We start from the raw sequence: 24,797 nt of genomic DNA on the forward strand, positions 1-24,797 counted from the left end.
CATCAACGTCTCCAACTTGTGTAGTTAATCATTTCCTTACTTTTTTTGTTTGCTTGCTAGCTAGCTTATTGCATGTCATATAGGTTGTTCTCATGGTAGATTGCTTATATAGATTGTATAAATCTTCCTTGGAAAAATGGCTACGTATATACATATATCATCATCACGCGCACACACCCACACGGTGTCTATCAAAGAATGCATGAAATTGTTCTATATGGCTCAGGGTTTTTCCGGTAAGGGGTTAGAGATTCGTTTGGAACAAAACAATCCAAATAACGTAAGGTACCTACTACTAGTAAGAACTAAACCAAAAGGAGATGCTTTTACAAAATCTCAGTGGTAAAGATTGTAATAGTGTCACAAGCTTGACGCTGATAAGGTTAAAGTATCAGGCAAAATGACAAGGGAAGCACAACAATATATTCAACTACTACCACAAGGAAGTCTTGCCAGCAGCTTCACATGCAACAATCTTCACAATGAAACCATTACACTCAGCCTAAATCAAAGACTACAACTCCACATTCAGAAAATTAACTTCAACTGAAGATAACACAAGCAAAACTAGTCACCTCGTAAATAGTATACTTCTGCAACATGAAACCTCAAAATTCAACCCAAATCATAGTCTAGAATCTAGAGTCTGAAATCAACTGAACATAACCAAAAGGCCAGCCAGCGCATCAGGGATGGCGATTATTTTCAGAACTATCATACCACAAGAACTCCTGCCAGCAGCGTCACACGCAACAATCTTCACAGTCAAACCATTCAACTCAACCTAAATCAAAGTCTACAACTCCACATGCAGAAAATTAACTAAATACTCCCTCCGTTCCTAAATATAAGTCTTTTAAGAGATTTCACTAAGTGACTACATACGGAACAAAGTGAGTTAATCTATACGCTAAAGTATGTCTATATATATCCGTGTGTAGTCTTCTAGTGAAACCTCTAAAAAGACTTATATTTAGGAACGGAGGGAGTATAAGACAGTAGATACTAGCCACGTCATTAATAATAAACTTTTTCAACATGAAACCTTAAATTCCGGCCAAAATGATAGTCTGGAATCTAGAGTCAGAACTCAACTGAACATAACCAAAAGGCCAGCCGGCGCATCATGGATGACGAAGTGAAACTTCAACAAGTAAACATTCAAAGTTTGCTTAGTGCTCCAAGATGTTGATTTCACCATCAAAGGGGTCGGATAGAGCATCCACACCTTCTATGGTGAAGTCCTTAAGTCGTTTCATACCCTCAAACACGACCTCAGCTTCCAAGGAGGCCATGTTGCTTTGGCTGAGCAGATTTTGCTGGCTCGTAACCCATTTTGGAACGCCACACATCTTGGACTGAATCCTCATGAACTGCAGCACATGTGCTCTGGCAAGGAGAAAACATGCAAATTCAAGCATGCCAGGGTTGTGGTGTTTGCATTCCAGTCTCACGCTCTTGAGATGTCTCGCAACACACCTGATGGGATAACGCTGCTGGATGTAGTCAGAGACAGTGGTGTAGTCCTCGTCTGCACCTGACCTGTAATCAGTATCAGAGGACTGCACAAAATGATGAATCAGTGGAAGGTCTGATCAACTAAATTCGACAGCTAGCGAACACAGAAGCAAAGCAATGCAACAGCTCAAGTTCTGGAAATTACCTGGAAATGCAGAGTCTCCAAGCAGGGAAAGCACTCGAGTAAGCTCATCACCTTCTCCATGTCCTTCTTGCTTGAGAACTTCACAGTGATAGCCAGGATCTTCACGCTATGGATCGGGGCACGCAGACCCTTGCTGACGCCCTGCAGTGTGTGATATGAGTGAAAAATCCCATTGAGTCACTTTGTTGAACTTGCTCTACTGAAAATGCCTGCGGACGAGAGCAGAAATACGCAAAATACCTGCGGCGCACGCTCGCCATGGAACAAATGCGGGATGCTGACCACGGCATAGCCAAAAGCAGTAAGCTTTGGCGCGCCGGTGACGGTAATGGCTGCATTCAGACGCATATTGCCGAGAAGGCGCTCCAGACAAGGAGCATCCTCCACGGTGATCTCGTCGACCTGCTTGTAGTGCCACACGCCGAGCAGAACGAGGCTGCGGCAAGAACAGACGCGGATGCGCTGAAGGCCATTGACGTGCTTGAGCACGAGGCTGCGCAGCGCGGGGCAGCCGGAGAGTACGCTCTGAAGGGCGGCCTCGGAAATGCAGGTTTCCGACAGGGTGAGCTCGGTGAGGGCAGCGGCGGCGACGGCCGAGGCCCCGGCGTCGGAGAGGTGGCACTTGCCAAGGGCGAGGACCTGGAGGGTTGGGCAGCCGAGAAGGGGGTCGGCGAGCGCGTCGTGGCACCACTCGGGCGAGAAGAAGAGGGATACCTCGCGGGCGTGCTTGGCGGCGAGCTGCCGGAACCAGGCCTCGGCCGCGTCGACGCGGCCGCGGAAGGAGGTCCGGGAGAGGCGGAAGAGCGCGACGGGGCCGGGGTGGGAGGCTAGGGCGCGGGTGACGACGTCGGCGCGCGCCGTCCAGGGCTGGATCGAGGGGACCTTGCCGCGTGCGGGGACGGGGAGCTCGAGGTCGTCGAGGCGGAGGGGGGTCGCGAGCCACGCGCCGCGGAAGCGCGTGGAGAGGACGACGGTGCGGGCCGCCTCTGCAGTGCCGAGGCGAGAGAGGATGTCCGAGAGGAGTACTTCCGGTAGTTCGTTGATGCGGTCGTCGCTGGCATTGCCCGCGCGAGGGGCCCTGCCATCTCGCCGGCGTTCGCCGCGGCGCGGTACACCTGGGGTTGAGAGAGAGAGAGAGAGAGAGAGAGAGAGAGGGGCGCAGGTGTTGCCGCTCAGGCGGTGCTTGCGGTGGCGGATCGGATATTTTGGTGCTCCCAGAGCTTAGGTGGCCCGGTATCATGAGCCCTTCTCATAAAGCTCAAATTTATAAGTTGCAAAAACAATCCAAAAAAAAAGTGACATTCACAAGATATGTGTCTATAATCCTTAAACATTTCAGATCAAAATTCAAAATACACATAAAGAGCAAAAGACAGATCCAATATAAATAGTGTCATTATAAGACAAAAACTAAATAACATTGTTTACATCTGGATTTTAGCAACAATAGCCACATATCTTGTAAACATCGAGAAATATTAGAAAACTCTAAAATTATAAAATTTAGTTCTGTGAGACGAGAGCATGATACTAGCATCTAAGTCATGGAAGCACCAAATGCTATCCAATATTGTTGCATAAAATCAACGAATCAGGAATTAATGACATCGACACGAAAAACGGATTAGACTTTATTCAAGTTGAATGTAGACGACCATCCAAGGGGCAATCGTGTTCTTGACAAACACAACATAATATTTTATTTATATTTATCTCAATACAATGAAAAGTTATAAATATTTAGCTTGTTTAAGAAGTAATCCAACTTTCAAACTTTCAAGTCTAGTTCACAAACTTCTTGGCTCAACTCAAAGATCCGTCAAATTCAAAGATTGTCACTTAAATTCAACAGTCGGCCCTCACTTACATTAGCACGTTCCTAAGGAATTTTTCTTACTTTTATAGTGTTTAAAATTTTATAGTATTACAAAATTGTCGATTCTTGTAAGATAATGAAAACGCTCCATGATAAAGTAAGTTGGAGCCAATTATCCTATACAAATTTAATGGTAATTGCACAAACTTCATACCCCGTAGCGCATGATCAACACCAACACACATTGCGCTAACTCGAACGAGCCCGTCATTGATCTAAGAAATAGTAAACCGTATATAGTTGGGATTTTTAAATGACCATTATATATAAAAGATAGTATGCATTTGTTGGCAACATGTTGGCAAGAACAAAGTGAGACCTCGAAACCAACATATTTGTTATTGTTCTTAGTGACACACACGTAGCTAGGTAGTGAGGGTTTGTACGACGGCCTTATAGTGAAGATGTAAGTGCATCTAGTACTCCTTAGCGATTTTGGTGTATTGAAAGACCAATGTGTCTGTGGGTGTACACAGGTCCTATAAGTCCCTGATGAGTTTGCTTATCAGACGGAAGTCGACCCCTAAAAATGAATGTCTTCAACTAAAAACTTTGATACTTTTCTTGAAGACTTTGAAAATAAAGAAATTGGTGTTACCTTAAAGATATTGTTACGAGGACTATGAAGCGTGAATACTTTTGTTTTAGTAGTCTCTTTTTCTCTTTTAAGTCATAGGAAACACCGTACTATTAAAGGGGGTTGAGGTAATACTAAGGAAAATTTCCAAGTGATGCTCAACTCAAAGCCTACACATACCCAATCATTCGAGTGAAGCCTTTGGAAATCTCTTATAGCTCAGTCAAATTATTCAGTGATAGAGACGAAGTTCTTCTGGTCTCTGAGAAAATTGGTCTGACTAAGGAGTTAGGATTTTGCGAGTGTGAATTGCCTATAGTGAGGAATATTATAGCCCTAAGGAATTTGAGGGTTTGAATTCCGACCGTTGGTGTGCTTAGCGCGAGTTGTCCCAAAGGATCTTATCCTTACAACGGTCATATCGTTAGGGGCATTTATGTCTTATCATGTTGGGTTACACCCTCGCTATAAATAGCCGACCCCCAGAACCATTAGCTGGTTGGCTTCTCAGATAGAGAAATTGACAAGTGTCATTTGAGAGCAACCCATCCTCCAAAGACTTTGAGTGAAAACCATTAGTGAGGAAAAACCCAAAACCCAAACACCTAAAACCAGAAGTGATTGAGAATCACTAAAGAGATTGTTCCTGTGTGAAGCTGACGCTTGCTACCTTTGAAGACTGGGTATCTTCCAGACGATTAGGCGTCATGATCTAGAGCATCCAAGAGGAAACTGTGGATCGTGGGGTGACCGGGTTTGTGATGGTTTGGAAGTATACCTTGAAGACTTACCATGCGTGAGTGGGTGAGGTCTCTGTGAACTTAGCTCAAAGAGAATACAGTGAAGACTCCGTGTCCTGGGACTATGTGTCATTTGGTTTAATACCAAGCTGCTCCAACCAGACGTACAACCGGCATAACACTTGGAACCGGTAGGTCAAATCATTGTCTTCACCGAGCAACTGGTTCTATTCCCTCAACTCTTTCATTTCATCATTTACATGTTGATGAACTTGATTGTTACTATTTGAAGACTTTGACTGAGGACTTTCTCAAATTCCTTAATCCAAATTCTTCAGTCATCTTGTCTTTTGCCTGCTTATCCTGCTTCACACGCTACTTGTACTTAGTATATGCTTCATTTCATCATGATGATTTTGTTGTTGCCATGTTATGCATTTACTTGAGTACTTTATCCGCTGCTAGTATTTGGTCACTTAGAAAATTCCTCAACTAGTAATTTCTTAGTGACGAATTTGTAAAAATCTCTTATTCACCCCCTCTAGTCGATATAACCCACTTTCAATTGGTATCAGAGCAAGGTACCCTCTTGTTCTATGTGATTTTGGTACAAGCACCTGGAGTTTTAGTTATGTCGAGTGCACGTATGATCAAGGTCTCTGCAGGGTGTCCTACCTCTGATGGAGTGGACTACCCCTACTGGAAGAACAAGATGCGTATGCATCTTGAGGCAATTGACAACGATCTGTGGTACATTGGGGGAAAATGGTGTTCCATTAGTCACTCTCACTATCAACGCTGCTCATCTGAAGAGATTCAAGAAACTCGACTCTCAAGCGAAGAATATCATATGTGGCCATGTGAGCAAAGGTCGGTATGGCAGAGCGGTGCTTTGGAATCTGCGAAGCTCATCTGGGACAGGTTGTCCAAAGTCAACAAACTGATACGTGTCCAACGTATCTAATTTTTCAAACACTTTTGCTCTTGTTTTGACCTTTAATTTGCATGATTTGCATGAAACTAACCTGGACTGACATTGTTTTCAGCAGAACTACCTTGGTGTTATTTTTGCGCAGAAATAAAAGTTATCGGAATCGAATGAAACTTTTTGTGAATTATTTATGGGATTTGTGATGAATTACTGAGCAAAGACCTGCCAGAGAAATGCTACCAGAGGGGCACAAGCCAACAGGGTGCCCCCCGAGGTCGTGCCCTGATGGCTTGTGGGGCCCATCTTTTACTTAGAGCTTTGCCCGATTGCCTCGTTGTGTTTTCACGGAAAGAACCGTTGTACAAGCAGAAGAGTTATTAAATAACATATTGCAAAATGCCGATGATTGGACACTCCCTGAACCACCACTGGAACCTATTCAAAAGAAGAGAGGTATTCTATTCCTCAGCCCTGAAGATATGTAAGAAGAAAAAGATCTACGAAAGAGAAAGGTATTAAAATTGAGGATGTCAAGAAATTACCACCGATTGAAGAAATACATGGACTTGATACCCTGACACAGGTAGTAGAGGTAAAATCTCTCCGTTCCCTTACTAAAAATGATATACCTTGTGCTAAGACTCATGATCAATGCATGGATGAATTCGATAATTACATTGTTAAGCAAGAGCGCTTCAATAACTATGTTAAGAATCAATTGAAAAATAATACCATGATGATGATCGCTTAAGTGACTTGATGTTTATAATTGCTAATGATGTCAAAGGTCTCGGTAAACATGCCTCTATGGTTCACACCCAACTAGATCAAGTAGCTAAGTCACAAAATGATTTGCTTGCTGAAATGAACAATATTAATGATCATGATGTTAGAGTAATGACTAGAGGAGGTAGAATGACTTAGGAACCTATTTACCCTGAAGGTCACCATAAAAGAATAGAACGGGATTCACAGAGAATTTATGATGATACACCTAGTACCACTAAGAAGAAAAAGAAGAGAAAAATGATAGTACCCTGCATGCCCCTAGTGAACCCGATATCCAGAAACCTGCTGAGAATCATAATGATGTTTCTATTTCTGATGTTCAGACACAATCTAGTAGTGAACATGAAATTAATGATAATGATAAGGATAATAATGATGTTCATGTAGAAGTTCCACCAGGTAGTAATAAGAAACCTAATAACAATGTTGAGATAGAACCTGTTGAGGGTCTTGATAACCCACCTCCTAAAAATAAAGTTATGATAAGAGAAACTTTGTTGCTATAAAACATGGAAGGGAAAGAGAACCATGGGTTAAAAATCCCATGCCATTCCCTCAAAGGACTTCTAAAAGTAAGGACGATGAAGATTTTGAACGCTTTGCTGAAATGATTAGACCTGTATTTTGCGCACTCGCTTGACTGATATATTGAAAATGCCTCCGTATGCTAAGTATATGAAGGATATTATTAGCAATAAAAGAAAGATACCTAAAACTTAAATTGCTACTACGCTTGCTAATTAATCTTTTGATGGTGGAATACCTAATAAGTTGGGAGACCGGGTATACCCACAATACCTTGCTATATTAAAAGAAATTATGTTAAAACTGCTTTATGTGATTTACGAGCCGGTGTTAGTGTTATGCCTTTCTCCCTTTATAAAATACTTGAATTGGATAAGGTTACACCCGCTGAGATTTCTTTGCAAATGGCTGATAAATACACTCCTTTACATATTGGAATTTGCGAGGACGTCCCTGCTGTGGTTGCAAATGTTACTATCTTAACAGACTTAGTTATTCTTGATATGCCCGAGGACGACAATATGTCGATCATCCTTGGTAGACCCTTTCTAAATACTGTAGGAGTTGTTATTGATTGCAACAAAAACAAGGTCAGTTTTCATGTTAATGTCAAGCAATATATTGTGCATTTTCCGAAGAAGCAAACTTTGGTTAACAATATTAATGTCATTCAGCCTATACCCATGGTAATCATTGGAGATTTTACAATCCCTCAACCTACTGCCAAGAAAAAGAAATACGATAATCTTATTGTTGGGGAGATGCAAAACCCCATTGAGGTAACCTGATGATATACAAAAAATTCTTTGGTTTCGTGTTAATCAGAAATGGTTGTTAATAAGACTTGATCAAACTTATTAATGGATCTTTTTGGAAAGACATGTGATTGATGAATTGAGTATTCACAACTCTCTCTATCCCAAGTTTATTCTCTATTCTTTTAGCTAAAAAGGTAAAACGCGATGATTACCCTGTTTTCTGAGTTTTCCATACCGTAGAAAAATGAGCCAAAAATAAAAAGTCTCAGAATGCCACAAAATTTGAACATGATTTTTTCAGGAATAAATTAGAATTTCTGGTATAAAAATAAGAGCAGGGAAACACACATGTGGGCCACAAGCCAACACGACGCCCCCAGGTCGCGCCCTGATGGATTGTTGGGCCCACAAGGCCCCCTGCCTTATCTCTTTAGTTCACATCATCCTCTACCTCGAGAAAAAATTCCCCAGCTCTCTCTCTCTGTCCCGTGTTCTTCCTCTAGAAACTAAATTTTTTGATCTCCTTGCTCGGAACTCCGTTTTGGAAACTGTTTTGAGGAAATTGTTCCTTCGTATGTGACTCCTCCATCCCTCTTGTTAGTTTTTGCCTTAGTGTTTTATATTTTGCATAAATTGCTTCACTTGGTGCTACATAAAATGAGCTTACATGTTAAATCCTTTGAGTTCCAAGTAGTATGAATGCTTGATATAGCATATAAGTATCCTTATGAGTAGTTTCTATCATTCTCATAAAGTTTTATTGATATAAATTTGTGGCTCAAAACTTTAAAAAATTTGTTCTTAGGAGAATGAAGTTCTTAAGGAGAGGTTCCTATAGCCGTAGTCCCAAGGGAGCTGCTGGAAGGACTCAAGATCGCGATGTGATAGACTGGCTTATTAGGGATGATAGACTACTCATATAAATAAGGAATTCCTTCTTTTCCGGGAGCCCATTCGAACAGAACTCCCAGGTTAAGCATGCTTGGCTTGGAGTAGTTCTAGGATGGGTGACCGACCGGGAAGTTGATCTCGGGTGCGCATGAGTGAGGACAAAGTGCGCAGAAAAGACTAGTATTGATATGTGGGGCCAGTCTAGATCCCGCCAGGAGTAACGACCGCCGCGCGGGTGTGTCCGGGGCGTTACAAGTTTGGTATCAGAGCCGACCCTCGCGGTTACACGGATGTTTGCGGACAGGTGTGCGGTCATGTTGTTCATGACGTTTGTGACCCGTCGTGACACACGGCATGGTACATGTACTGGACTGGATGCACAGACATTTGTACAAGAGGGAACACTCGTGTGGCCCGACGAGGACGTCGGTTCCTCTGAGTGGTGGTGTATGTGATAGCCTGGCTTATTAGGGATGATAGACTACTCATATCAATAAGGAATTCCTTCTTTTCTGGGAGCCCATTCGAACAGAACTCCCAGGTTAAGCGTGCTTGACTTGGAGATGTGGGGCCACTCTAGATCCCGCCAGGAGTAAGGACCGCCGACGGGTGTGTCCGGGGCGTTACACGGGATGTCAACCTTTTTCACAACGCGGAGGTTAGGCCGTGTAAATGGCATCATGTGTTGTTCATGAGTGAAGCTGATTTTTATGAAGAATTCATGCAATTTGTTGCAAATGCGGGGCTGAAGAACTTCCTCGCAGATGAGTTTGACCAATACTATCTCCTTACTAATTCCTTCGTGCAAAACTTTCACTTCTTAAACATGCCTGGTGCCCCTAGAGTACACTTTGATCTTTATACGTCAAACTTTGAATTGACTTTAGATGAATTTTGTGAGATTTTCTTACTCCCCTCTGACGAGGGGGGGGGGGGTATGCGAGCCTAAGCCTGAGGAATTTGAGAGTTTCCTCCTCAACTTAACTCTTGGGGAAACTAAGGGCGTATCGAAAATGCATAACGGCTATGGAGCAGGGTGGTGGTCTCAGTGCCCCAACTCAGGCTATTTTGCGTCGCACACTTTATGGTGATAACACCTACAATCTAGGAGCTATTGTCGCGCGTCACTTACGTATTAACCGGACCAAAGGCAAGATTCATGGTGGTATTTATGCCACGCGCTTGGCAAAGCATCTTAATGTTTCCATACGCCCTACTGATTATTTATTGCCTTAGGTTTATCTCAACCACCAATCCATGCCTGACCATCAATTCACTCCTCAAACTGAGCTATCACAGGGCATCCACTATAAATTAGTATACAACAAGAATACTCGCGATATTATTGTGTTGCGTTCACCCTCTTTGTTTGATTTTCATGCCAAGAATGGATACACCGCCATGCCAAAAGACATAATCGCATACCGTGATATGTTGGCGGTTGCAGAGGCCAAGGCCCAAGATTGGGATGCTCAGGTGCTATCGTGGGAACAATTTCTCGGACATGATGGTTACTACTAGTGGTGATTACCAAGCTAGGCGAAATCCTAAGCTTGGGGAAGTACATATTTCTCACCGACATTACATTCATGTTCACACACTTCATATAAATTCTCGGTGTTCATCCTCTTTCAGTGTATATCCATGTTAGCTTTATTTTCCCGCTTTCTTCTTGTGTGTTTGAAAAACTTTAGAAAATCCCAAAATATTTCTCACTTATTTTCAATTTTTCTTTCCCATTTAATTAGTTGTAGTATTAAAAGAAAATCCAAAATTTTCCCCTCTTTCTTGTTGGGATCTTTCCCATGTAAATAGTTTTTCTCGTTTTTGTTTTCCCTTAGTTTATTTTGTTTGCTTAAGAAAAACAAAAACTCCAAAAATATTTAGTGTGTTTCTCTGAATTTCCTTTCCTTTTTGTTCAGTCGTGAAAGGAGAAGACCATAATGAAAATAATGAGTGGCTCCCATATGCTTTGTTTTCTATCTAACGGAGAGCCAATATTACCATGTCTTCTCCTTTGTTTAAAACAGCCCTGCACATTTGAGCTTAGGCCACGACACCCTTGCACTTCTATTATCACATCATTTGGTCGTGCAAGTGAAAGCCAATAATGACGATATTTGATGAAGTGGCCGTGGCAAAGGAAACGGGTATGAACTCTTCTTGTTTTTCATTTTTGTAAATATATTGGCTTGTTCGATCTTGATTCAGTATTTCATGAGTGAACATGTTTATGATGACAATTAGAGGTCATAGTTTTTCATGCCATACTTAAATAGCTAGGACTTGATAATGATTTACCTTGTGTGTCAACATGAATTAAAATGGTTATGATGTGATATGGTAGTATGGTATTTCCCTCTGAGTAACTCGAGTGGTTTGACTTGGACCAGGTGCAAACATGTAGTTGATTTAAAACCAATGCAGCCATCATAATATTTAAATTGAGAGTTCTTATATCTTACTCTTGCTTTGTCCAATATTGATTATTTTTAATGCATGCTCATGACCGTTGTTGCCCTCTACCTGGTCGTTTTCCAATTTTTTGCTAGCCTCCACCTGTACTAAGCGGGAATGCTGCTTGTGCATCCAATATCCTTAAAACCAAGTTATTCCACATGAGTTCATCATACCTTACTACATGCGTATCACCCTACCGTTCCAAGTAAATTTGCATGTGCCACCTCTAAATATTCAAAAAACGTCTCTTTTGTGCACTCGTACTACTCATGGAGCGATGGGGAAATCGGTATCTTCCATGCTAAGTAAGTTACTCTCACAACGGGCGTTTATTCGTCGTCATTGCATGAGAGGGGTTGGTAACAAGGATGCCCAGTTCTGCTTAATCAAAATTAAATTAAAAACATAACTCCTTGGGAAAGTTGATATGTTGGAGGGCACCCGTGAATTCGGCTAACCATGATTGTGTATGGATGGTGGATAGGAGTAAAACTTTATGATTCTGTTTGGGAACCACCAATAATGAGTTTAGTATGGATGATACTGAAAACCTTTGTCGTAATGTTGATAGTAAAGAACACCACTCAAAAACTATATTTGCAATCCTGCTTTAAAACTTGAGCTCTGGCACCTTTGCAAATCAATGCTTCCCTCTACGAAGGGCCTATCTAATTACTTTTATGTTGAATCATCATCCTCTTACCTATAGCACCAAATTCGAGAGCACTATTGTCACTTTTATGCATTGAGTCTAGTCAATGTTGAATATGAGTATGACTGGGATCTTTTATATTCTGAATTGTAATATTTAGTCACTCTTGAATCTGAGAGGTGCTCTGCATTTATGTTTTGTGGTCTCAAAAAGGGCTAACGAGATGCCATGTCACCATATTGTATCGTGATTGCTTTGACAAATTGTTGCCACATGAGATATCTTATTATTGCTTGCTAGTTGATTATGTATTGCCATGATTGAATATGATGCTTAATTGTTATCATGGATGTGGTTATTTATGATTTATGCTGAAAACTTGAACACTAGCTAAGCATATGTATAATGACAAGAACAAAAGAGTTTGTAGAAGTTTTCTTTATCACTTTTAGTTTATCAACTAAATTGCTTGAGGACAAGCAATGAGTTAAGCTTGGGGGAGTTAATATGACTCCAACGTATCTACTTTTCCAAACACTTTTGCTCTGGTTTTAACCTCTAATTTGCATGATTTGAATGAAACTAACCCGGACTGATGTTGTTTTCATCAAAACTGCCTTGGTGTTATTTTTGTGCAGAAATAAAAGTTCTTGGAATCAAACTAATTTTTTTGTGAATTATTTCTCGGATTTATGGTGAATTATGGAGCAAAGACCTACCGGAGGAATGCTGCTAGGGGCCACAAGCCAACAACCCCCCCCAGGTCACACCCTAATGGCTTGTGGGGCCCACGTAGCTCTTCCGACCCTAATTCCAATCCTATAAAATCACATCTTCGGAGAGAAAAATTAGAGAGAAGTTTTCATCATGTTTCACGAGACAGAGCCGCCGCCACCTCCTATTCTTCCCCTGGAAGGCTGATCCCGAGTCCGTTTGGGGCTCCAAAGATGGGGATTCATCGTTGTCGTCATCACGAACCCTTCTCCATCAACACTGCCGCGATGCTCACCATAGGGAGTGAGTAATTCCTTTGTAGGCTTGCTGGACGGTTGTGGGATTGGATGAGATAGATCATGTAATCGAGTTAAGTTTGATAGAGCTTGGTCCCTAGTACCCACTATGTTCTGAGATTGATGTTACTATGACTTTGCTATGCTTAATGCTTGTCACTAGGGCCCGAGTGCCATGATTTCAGATCTGCACCTATGATGTTTTCATGAATATAATAGTGATTTGGATCCTATTTTGCAAGTTGTAGTTACCTATTACGTGTCTAGATCCGCATACCCCAAGGTGACAATAGTTGGGATTCTTTCCGGTGATTGCCGTATTTTGAGGAGTTCAAGTATTCACCATGTGTTAATGCTTTGTTCCTTTTCTCTATTAAAAGGAGGCCTTAATAACCCTTAGTTTCCAATAGGATCCCGCTGCCATGGGAGGGTAGGACAAAAGATGTCATGCAAGTTCTTATCGCAAGCATGTATGATTATATACGGAATACATGCCTACATTTTATTGATGAATTGGAGCTAGTTCTGTGTCACCCTTGTGCGTAACTGTTACATGATCAATGCCATCTAAATCATTATCCATCATTGATCCACGTGCCTAAGCTTTACATATACTGAATCTTGCTATGTTACTATTATTGTTGCTGTTGTCACATCTGCTACTATCACTATTATTGTTGCTACTATCATTTGTTGTGCTACTAAATCCTTGATACAGAGAGATATCCGAGATGCGGTTGAATTTACAACTCAATTGTTACAGCCAATAAATAATATTTGGCTCCCCTTGTGTCGAATCAATAAATTAGGGTGAAATACTACCCATGAAGACTGTCACGATCCCATGTACTTGTGGGTTATCAAGAGTCTCAACTCAACATGACACTCGAGTTGATGTTCTTCGCAATCTCTTCAACTGCTTCAAAATACTCGACAACGAAATGTTCAGCAAACCTTTGGTCGCCTCACCGATATCTCCAATGGTCTCGAGGCTCTTGGTGCCACTGACATCACCGACCATGAGGCGGTGAAGAATCTGCTCAGATCTCTTGATTCCTGATTTGACACATTAGCTTTGACGATTCAATAGCATGGAGACTACAAGTTACTAGATCCTGCTGATATTCTTGTGAGGCTCAAGACTCATGAATTCCAACAAGCTAAGAAAAGATATCTCTATGGGCCAAGCTATGGAAGATCTCGTGCATTGAAGGCAAAGGCAATTTCCTCATCTGAAGAAGAAGAATCTGATAGAAGTTGTTGGTGATCCTGAAGAACTCAGTCAAGAGCTAGCAATGCTTGTGAGTAAATTCTAGAAGGTCTCTAGAAGTGGTCAGTTTGGAAAATCTCCAAGAAGTGATGTGAAGAAATCAGAATCTTCATCACAAGACTACAAGAAAAGAACTTGCCACAAATGCAAGAAGTCTGGCCTCTACATTGTTGATTGCCCTTGTTAGGAAAAGGAATCAAAGAAGAAGAAATACGAGGATGGCAGTTCTCACAACAACAACAACAACAACAACAACAAGAAGAAGAAGAAGAAGAAGAAGAAGTCTTCAAAGTCCTCATCCCACAAGAAGAGCAGTTCCAGAAAGGCTCGGGCACTTATTGGCAAGCAAATGGATACTGAAGAAGAATCCAAAGAATATGAGGAAGAGGAGGAATCTGAGGAGGAGTCGTACTCTGTTGTGGCATGCCTAGCTCTTACTACCGCATTCATCATCAAATCCATCTTCATCATTAAAGAAAATGACATCGTCAATGACATTGATGACTACTACGAAGACTTTGCTCCCACCTATTGCTTAATGGCAAAAGGTGCCAAGGTACCCAAATATGCTTCCTCCTCTGAATCAAGTGAAGGTGAATCTGATGATTTTCTGAAACCTACTTATTCCAAACTTGCTAATACTGTCACTAAGCAACATAATGCTATCGAAAAGCTTCAGAAACTGTTAGACAAAAGTGATGACCTGTTGAACGAGAAAATGGATTAGAATCAAACTCAAACTAATAATTTTGAAAGTTTTTAGTCTAAGTATGATAACCTTCAGAGTCATCATGAAAGTCTCATAACTGATTATGAGAAGCTTTCCTATGAATTTCTTCAAAGTAAGTAAGATCTTGAGAAACTAAGGGTGTCTCATGGTGATCTTCAAAGGGAAAACAATTCTTTGCTTGCTCAACAGGTGAGTTCCACTCGGGAAGAATTCGTTCCACCATGTTTGAAATGCATCGAACATGAAATTGCTAATTCTTCACCTGAAAGTTCAAATGCTTTTATTGTTGAAAATTCTTCAACTATCTCCGTGGACACAAATTCTCAACTAAGGATACCACAAGTGTCACTGACGAAAATGCAGGGTTGGTAGAATTGCATGTGACAGGCATGTACAAAAGTCTCAAAGGGCATCAAACCCTTTGCGATGTGCTCAAAAAGTAGATTCTGAAAAGGAACCCCAGGAAAGAGGGTATTGCATTTAAGAAAAAACTCAATGCGGATGGATCTTACTGGAAACATGAGCAATATCCCAAAGCCTCATAGGTTGCTCCAAAAGGACAACCTGTAGATCCATACACTTTATCTAGCTTTATTTGTGAATCTTCATATTCCTCTCATGAGTCATTTGACTCCAACTACAAATTGCTCAAAAATCATAATGGTGAAGTATTTGCTAGATATGTTGGAACTAACTATAGGGATGGTCCCCTATGAGGAAAATCTAGGTTCCCACGAGATGCCTGGAAAGTCTTCAAGTGAATGTCCTCATGACACCATCCATGAAGAAAAGGAACCCTAGATCAAATTCCTCATATGGACCAAAGTCTTCACATGGAACAAATTCCTCATATGGTGAAAAGTCTACTCATTCTCGTGCTAATGCTTCTCTTTCACACGGAAAATCTCTAGGTCATGAATATGTACATTATTCTTACAAACCACCATGTTCAAAAATCCTCGAAGAATTTCTCTGCATATTCATTTAAGCACTCTAATGCCCCTACTCTGAAACGAAGTGCATTAGCTTCAATGACTAAATTATCACAAGGTGCTCATAGAATGATGCACTCTTTACCACCCTTGCAAATGTGGGTGGTGAAGAAAATGAACTAATCACTTATGCAAGGTCAGGTCTCTAGACGAACTTGAATGTATGAATAATTTGCTGGAGACCTCAAGAAATGCTTTAAAGGATGCAAGCTAATCATGATGAAATGAATCACCCATTTCCATCACCCTCACTACTGCATATATATGTTTCTTCATTAGTATTCCTCAAATCGTCGAATTTGATATGTCTTATTCTTCACTCTCAAGTATATGATTTTGTAAGTTGCACTAATTCATCTGCAAGAAGAACCATCGAAAGCTACAGAGTGGGTTCTCGACAGTGGATGCAGCAATCACATGACTAGTGATGAAAACCTTTTGATGGACTGTGAACTTGCTCCATATCATCTGAAACACATCACCTACGTTGACAAAGGGAATATCAAGGTATTGGGTATAGGTAGGGTTGCAATTTCAAAGGATTGACACATGGATAAAGTGATGCTTGTCGAATCCCTTGGATTCAAACTCATGTCAGTCTCAATGCTTTGTGATCTTCATATGGTTGTCATATTTGGCAAATATCATTGCATTGTGCTTATGGAATTTGACAAATCCAAAGTCTTCGAAGGCTTTAGGAAAGGAGACTTTTATATTGTTGATTTATCTACAGGTCCTCAGCCTGCCATGTGTCTATTTTCAAAAGCTGCAGAAGGGTGGCTATGACATCGACGAGATGGACATGCTGGCATGAGGAACTTGCATACACTCGCAAAGAAAAAGCTCGTCATTGGCATCGAGGATGTAAAATTCGTCTAGGATCACTTGTGTGGGGCATGTGAGTCTGGAAAGATGACTAGATCCAAGCATCCCTCCAAGACCATCATGACTACCACTTGTATCTTTGAATTGCTTCACATGGACCTCTTTGCACACACTCATTATGCCACACTAACCAATGTTGCATCTTTATATGGCTTTATAATTGTTGGTGACTTCTCTCGTTACACTTGGGATCACTCATGAGCTATCTGCCCCATATACTCCTCAGCAAAATAGCGTTGTGGAGCGCAATAATAGGACTCTTGTTGAGATGGCTTGCACCATGCTTCATGAATACAAGACCCCCAGTCGCTTCTGGCCTAAGGTTGTCAATACTGCCTGCCACATTATCAACAGGGTATATCTTTACAAATTCCACAAGAAGACTTCCTATGAATTCCTCACTCAGAAGAAACCCATTGTGAGTTATTTCAAAGTCTTTGGTGTTAAACGATGGATTAGAGGTCCTCATGATAGTTCCAAATTTGTACCTAAAGCACACGAAGGTTTTATGTTTGGTTATGGAAAGGACTCGCAAACCTACAGAGTCTTCAACAGCTATCACAACAAGGTTGCTGAAACTGTAGATGTGTGATTTGATGAAACTAAAGGCTCGCAAAGAGAGCACCTGCCTCATGTGCTAGATGAAATTCCTCCTGGGTAATCCATTAGGTTCAAGGCCACTGAAGATATCATACCCACTCAAGAACCTCTACCAATCGAGGAAGTTATCCCAAACAATGAAGACATTCGTGTTGGTGCACGTAAGGAAAATGGTGATGATGAAAATCCTCAGCCACAACAAAGTCGTCAACCTACTCATCCAAGAGTGGGAAATGAAGTGCAGATTGATAAAATCCTCAATGACATGAATGCACCAAGTCCCGTCACTCACTCAAAAGCTTCACATTTGACTAACTTTTGTGGGCACTTTGATTTTGTCTCTATCATAGAGCCCGCCAAAGTTGATGAAGCATTTCTAGAGCCTGAGTGGATTCAAGCTATGAAGGTCAACAATGTTTGGGAGCTTGTCAAGCGGCCTGATCCTCGCAAGCACAACATTAGGCACCAAGTGGATCACACAACAAACAAGGTGAAAACGTCCAAGTGGTGAGGAATAAGGCCCGTCTTGTAGCACAAGGCTACACACAAGTTGAATGGATTGAATTTAATATAAAATTTTGCACCTGTTGCTAGACTTGAAGTTATTTGCATATTTCTTTCTTATGCTAACCATCCCAATATCATATTATATCAAATGGATGTGAAAAGTGCATTCCTCGATGGTAAGCTTGAGGAAGAAGTATATGTTGCTCACCCCCAGGTTTTGAAGATCCTAAGCATCCTCACAAAGTCTTCAGACTCAGCAAGGCCCTCTATGGCCTCAAGCAAGCCCCTCGGGCATGGTATGCCACTTTGAAGGAATTCATCATGAATAAAGGCTTCAAACCCGGTTCACTTAACTCAACTCTTTTCACAAAATCCTATGACAATGAATTATTTGTATGCCAAATATATGTGTCCGATATTATTGTTGGTTGTACTGACAAACGTTACAGTGACGAATTTGGCTACATGATGAGTGAAGAATATCAAGTGTCCATAATAGGGGAGATAAAAAATTCTTAGGCCTTCAAATTCATCAACAACACAATGTCATCTTCATCTCACAAGAGAAATAGCTCAAGGACGTCCTGAAGAAATTTTGTATGCAGGACTGCAAAGGCGACAAGATTCAGATGCCTACAAACGGCCACCTCTGCACTGACGAAAATGGTAAAGATTTTGATTAGAAGGTATATTGCTCCATGATTGGATCTTTATTGTACCCATGTGCATCTAGGCCAAATATTATGCTTAGTGTTTGTATTACAACATATTTCTCCATATGTGGTTTTGGTAATTGATGACAATCACTACAGACTAGTGGTTGCCTTGAATTAGATTCGAAGGGTTTGTCCATAGGCACTTCTTGAAGTCCATCTCCTGGTTTTAAGGAGTTTATATGATGACTAAGGTGGTATTCAGGGTTTCATCCAAATATTGGTCATAAAGACACAAGGTTGATCAAGACTAAGTCAAAGAGTGAACCAAGTTGATCAACACATAAAGCGTACAAGATGTATTGAGGGTATCAAGTGATCCCATGGTATGGTAAGCATTGTCCATTACGCTTTTTGTACTAACCCATGGTCTTCATGAGAGTTCTGTGTGGGGTTAGGTATGTTTCCATGGGCTTGTGTCAAGAGGAAGATCTCATACAACCCATGGAGGATGACATCGAGTGGTAATCGTCATCGTGGTGTGCAAGTTCAAGTGGAGCATCATGAAATGATCATGTTTTAAGCTTTTCGTCCATTGTGGTGGTGATGGACTTGTGAAGATGTGCCGAAGAGTGGCTCACCCATAAAGACAATGGGGGAGCAATCAACTAGTATTCATCGAGCCAACGTAATCAAGAAGGTGGTCCATCTTGAGGAAGTCAAGATCGTCATCATCTAGCTCAAGTGGACCATGTGCAAGGTATAGGTTTTCTATTTTACCGTGTGATGGTGGTACTTGGGAGACTCGGTTATAGGATAGATTGTCGTACTATCAAGGGGGTCTCTCAAGTGAGTAGCTTTACCGTATCATTCACTGAGAGCTCAAACCATTTGCATCCTTGCATCATCTTTCTTGGTTCTCGTTTGGTGTTTCTCTTTGTGAGTTCTAGAGCTTATGGTCATCTTCATAAGAATCTCGAGTTCATCGAAAACGGAGTCCATATGCATCTTCTATGATGTTTTCGATGTTGGAAGTTTTTGCCGGTTCTTCATTCATAGAGGTCTCACATCTCTATATCATTGGCATTCTCATAACTGCATGTTCTTAAGAAAAACCTATCAAGGGAAAACCTATACCTTGCACCTAGTCCTCTTGAGCTAGATGATGATGATCTTGGCTTCCTCAAGATGGACCACCTTTCTTGATTGGTCCCCCATACTTACTATGGGTGAGCCACTCTTCAGCACATTCTTCACAAGTCCATTGCCACCACAATGGACGACAATCTTCCATCATGATATCTTCATGATGCTCCACTTGAACTTGCACACATCAATCTTGATGACGATCACCACTTGATGTCATCCTTCATAGGTTGAATGAGATCTTCCTCTTGACGCAAAACCCATGGAAAGACACCTAACCCCACATAGAACTCTCACGAAGACATGGGTTAGTACACAAAAGTGTTATGGACAATGCTTACCATACCATGGGATCACTTGATCCTTCTCGGTACATCTTGTACGCTTTGTGTGTTGATCATCTTGATTTACTCTCTACTTAGTCTTGATCAACCTTGTGTCTTTATGACCAATCTTTGGATAATACTTTGAATACCACCTTCGTCATCATATAAACTCCTTGAAACCAAGAGATGGACTTCAAGAAGTGCCTATGGACAAATCCTTTGAATATAACTTAAGGCAACCCTTAGTCCATAGGGATTGTCATCAATTACCAAAACCACATATGGAGAAATATGCTCTAACAATCTTCTATGATGTTTCCAATGTTGGTTTTTTTGTCGGTTCTTCATTCGTAAAGGTTTCACATATCAGTATCATTGGCATTTTCATAACTACCTTGTCTGATTTTGGATAGCTATTGTCATACCGAATCCAACAAGCTTGAGTTTTCTCAATTTAGAGCTCATTTGCAGAAGTTATGGTAGTACCGGTCTTACATGTTTTCTTGCCAGCGATTGTACCACTTGGCCGGTACTTCTAGTGCAACTACCACCCAGGGGTGATACCCTCGGGTTGCTGCTCTCAGGTTGTTGTCAGCGGTTGTAGTGCTGCCTCCGGACGGTTGTACCGCCAAAATCTGGCTAAACCCTATGAGACGGCTTGAGGCGGTTGTACCGACCCAGTACCACCCTGCCATCGTACTAGTCTGTGTTCTGGTGCGGTACTTGGGCGGTGGTGGCCCGGTTGTTCTGGTCAACTCATTTTGAGTGGTTTTGTCGGTGTCCAGAGCGTTGTACCTTTTGGGACTGAGCCACCACCCGTGCTCGGCCATGGCGGTTGTACCGGTACTTATAGCGGTTGTACCACTCCTATGTTATTCAGCACATAACGAGCAGATTCGTGGAGACCTATAAAAGGGGGTCTTCTTCCCCATTGGTCCCCAACTCTTGAGCTCGTGTTCTTCCCCCATTGTTGACCTTCTTCGAGGTTGCTAACTCTCAATCCCTCCAATGATTCTTGCTAGTTCTTGAGGTAAAAGAGAGAGGAGATCTAGATCCACATTTCCACCAATCACTTTCTCGTCTTTGTGAGGGGAACCCCTTGGATCTACATCTTTGAGTGTTGGGGAACATCGCATCGGAAACAAAATTTTCCTATGCTCACCAAGGTCATGTTGGAAATATGCCCTAGAGGCAATAAAAAAATAGTTATTATTATATTTCTTGTTTCAATATAATCGTTTATTATCCATGCTATAATTGTATTGAATGGAAGCACAAATACATGTGTGGATATATAGACAAAACAATGTTCCTAGTGAGCCTCTTGTTGATGTTGGGGAACGTCGCATGGGAAACAAAAATATTCCTACGCGCACGAAGTCCTATCATGCTGATGTCCATCTACGAGAGGGGATTTCCGATCTACGTACCCTTGTACATCGCACATCAGAAGCATTAGTGAACGCGGTTGATGTAGTGGAACGTCCTCACGTCCCTCGATCCGCCCCGCGAACCGTCCCACGAACCGTCCCGCGATCCGTCCCACGATCTAGTGCCGAACGGACGGCACCTCCGCGTTCAGCACACGTACAGCTCGACGATGATCTCGGCCTTCTTGATCCAGCAAGAGAGACAGAGAGGTAGACGAGTTCTCCGGCAGCGTGACGGCGCTCCGGAGCTTGGTGGTGATCTAATCTCAGTAGGGCTCTGCCCGAGCTCCGCAGAAACGCGATCTAGAGGTAAAACCGTGGAGGTATGTGGTCGGGCTGCCTTAAAAGTTGTCTCAAATCAGCCCTAATTGCTCCATATATATAGGAGGAGGGAGGGGAGGCTTGCCTTAAGGCTCAAGGAGCCCCAAGGGCTGCACCACCAAGGGAGGACGAGTCCTCCAATCCTAGTCCAACTAGGATTGGAAAGTGGAGTCCTTCTCTCCTTTCCCACCTCTTTTCTTTTATTTTCTCTTTGATTTTCTATCCTTGGCGCATAGGGCCTTCTTGGGCTGTCCCACCAGCCCACCAAGGGCTGGTGCGCCACCCCCAAGGCCTATGGGCTTCCCCGGGGTGGGTTGCCCCCCCGGTGAACACCCGGAACCCATTCGTCATTCCCCGTACATTCCCGGTAACTCCGAAAACCTTCCGATAATCAAATGAGGTCATCCTATATATCAATCTTCATTTCCGGACCATTCCGGAAACCCTCGTGATGTCCGTGATGTCATCCGGGATTCCAAACAACATTCGGTAAGCAACCATATAACTCAAATACGCATAAAACAACGTCGAACCTTAAGTGTGCAGACCCTGCGGGTTCGAGAACTATGTAGACATGACCCGAGTAACTCCTCGGTCAATATCCAATAGCGGGACCTGGATGCCCATATTGGATCCCACATATTCTACGAAGATCTTATCGTTTGAACCTCAGTGCCAAGGATTCATACAATCCCGTATGTCATTCCCTTTGTCCTTCGGTACGTTACTTGCCGGAGATTCGATCGTCAGTATTCGCATACCTATTTCAATCTCATTTACCGGCAAGTCTCTTTACTCGTTCCTTAATACAAGATCCCGCAACTTACACTAAGTCACATTGCTTGCAAGGCTTGTGTGTGATGTTGTATTACCGAGTGGGCCCCGAGATACCTCTCCGTCACACGGAGTGACAAATCCCAGTCTCGATCCATACTAACTCAACGAACACCTTCGGAGATACCTGTAGAGCATCTTTATAGTCACCCAGTTACGTTGCGATGTTTGATACACACAAAGCATTCCTTCGGTGTCAGTGAGTTATATGATCTCATGGTCATAGGAACAAATACTTGACACGCAGAAAACAGTAGCAACAAAATGACACGATCAACTTGCTACGTCTATTAGTTTTGGGTCTAGTCCATCACATGATTCTCCTAATGATGTGATCCCGTTATCAAGTAACAACACTTGCTTATGGCCAGGAAACCTTGACCATCTTTGATCAACGAGCTAGTCAACTAGAGGCTTACTAGGGACAGTGTTTTGTCTATGTATCCACACAAGTATTGTGTTTCCAATCAATACAATTATAGCATGGATAATAAACGATTATTATGAACTAAGAAATATTATAATAACTAATTTATTACTGCCTCTAGGGCATATTTCCAACAGTCTCCGACTTGCACTAGAGTCAATAATCTAGTTCACATCACCATGTGATTCCAACGAATCCAACACCCATATAGTTATGGGGTCTGATCACGTTTTGCTCGTGAGAGAGGTTTTAGTCAACGGTTCTGAAACTTTTAGATCCGTGTGTTCTTTACAAATCTTTATGTCATCTTATAGATGCTGCTACTATGTGCTATTCGGAAATACTCCAAATATCTACTCTACTATACGAATCCGTTTCACTACTCATAGTTATTCGGATTAGTGTCAAAGCTTGCATCGACGTAACCCTTTACGACGAACTCTTTAACCACCTCCATAATCGAGAAAAATTCCTTAGTCCATCAGTTACTAAGGATAAATTTTGACCGCTGCTAGTGATTCAATCATGGATCACTCTCTGTACCTTTCAACAGACTTTGAGTCAAGGCACTCATCAGGTGTGGTATCCAGCATGGCATACTTCAGATTCTACGGCCAAGGCATAGAAGACGACCTTCGTCTATTTTCTTTATTCTGCCGGGGTCGGGTTTTGAGTCTTACTCAAATTCACCTTCAAAAACTTGTCAAGGCATGCATCTTGTTGAAACTTCTATTAAGCGCTTTCGATCTATCTTCATAGATCTTTGATGCTCAACGTTCAAGTAGCGCAATCCAGGTATTCCTTTGAAAACTCCTTTCAAACAACCTTGTATGCTTTACAGAAATTCTACATTACTTCTGATCCACAATATGTCAACCACATATACTTATCAAAAATTCTATAGTGCTCCCACTCACTTCTTTGGAAATACAAGTTTCTCATAAACCTTGTACAAACCCAAAATCTTTGATCATCTCATCAAAGTGTATATTCCAACTCCGAGATGCTTGCACCAGTCCATTGAAGGATCGTTGGAGCTTGCATACTTGCTAGTATCTTTAGGATCGACAAAACCTCCTGGTTGTATCACATACAATGTTTGCTCAAGGAAACCGTCGAGGAAACAATGTTTTGACATCCTATGTGCAATATTTCATAAATAATGCAGCAACTACTAACGTAATTCTAACAGACTTTTAGCATCGCTACGAGTAAGAAAGTCTTATCATAGTCAACTGTTTGATCTTGTCGGAAACATCTTTGCGACAAGTCGAGCTTTTCTTAATAGTGACTTATCACCATCATCGTCTGTCTTCCTTTTAAAGATCCATCTTTACTCAATAGTCCTATGACCATCAAGTAGTTCTTCCAAAGTCTACACTTTGTTTTCATACATGGATCCTCTCTCGGATTTCATGGCCTCCAGCCATTTGTCGGAATCCGGGCCCACCATTGCTTTCTCCATAACTCGTAGGTTCATTGTTGCTCAACAATATGACCTCCAAGACAGGGTTACCATACCACTCTGCAGTAGTACGCGACCTTGTCAACCTACGAGATTTGTAGTAACTTGATTCGATGCTCGATGATCACCATCATCAGCTTTCACTTCAATTGGTGTAGGCGCCACAGGAACAACTTCCTGCGCCCTGCTACACACTGGTTGAAGTGATGGTTCAATAACCTTATCAAGTTCTACCACCCTCCCACTCAATTCTTTCGAGAGAAACCTTTCCTCGAGAAAGGATCCGTTTCTAGAAACAAACACTTTGCTTTCGGATCTGAGATAGGAGATGTACCCAAC

The 24,797-nt window shown here is 41.9% G+C and overlaps 1 protein-coding gene across 1 annotated transcript; it reads right to left on the reverse strand.

Annotated features, from left to right (window-relative positions):
• Nucleotides 1-1,014: 1,014 nt before the first annotated feature.
• LOC123428158 lies at nt 1,015-13,893 on the reverse strand. Its single transcript, XM_045112327.1, has 5 exons — nt 13,827-13,893; nt 1,904-2,883; nt 1,664-1,804; nt 1,480-1,562; nt 1,015-1,389 (listed from the first exon to the last, which is right to left on the reverse strand). Exons 1-5 carry the CDS (start codon nt 13,891-13,893, stop codon nt 1,173-1,175), a joined length of 1,488 nt encoding a protein of 495 aa, XP_044968262.1. The 3' UTR covers nt 1,015-1,172.
• Between the last annotated feature and the right edge of the window lie 10,904 nt (nt 13,894-24,797).

Source organism: Hordeum vulgare, chromosome 2H (assembly GCF_904849725.1).
Source record: "Hordeum vulgare subsp. vulgare chromosome 2H, MorexV3_pseudomolecules_assembly, whole genome shotgun sequence".
Taxonomy (NCBI): domain Eukaryota; kingdom Viridiplantae; phylum Streptophyta; class Magnoliopsida; order Poales; family Poaceae; genus Hordeum; species Hordeum vulgare.

What these genes read in the sequence shown, in the direction of transcription:
- LOC123428158 (XM_045112327.1), bottom strand. Translation starts at nt 13,893, where the DNA reads ATGGTCGGTGATGTCAGTGGCACCAAGAGCCTCGAGACCATTGGAGAT. An exon ending in TGGAGACTCTGCATTTCCAG is followed by an intron (nt 1,563 to 1,663) that starts GTAATTTCCAGA and finishes CATTTTGTGCAG; the next exon opens with TCCTCTGATACTGATTACAG. An exon ending in CAGCAGCGTTATCCCATCAG is followed by an intron (nt 1,390 to 1,479) that starts GTGTGTTGCGAG and finishes TCTCCTTGCCAG; the next exon opens with AGCACATGTGCTGCAGTTCA.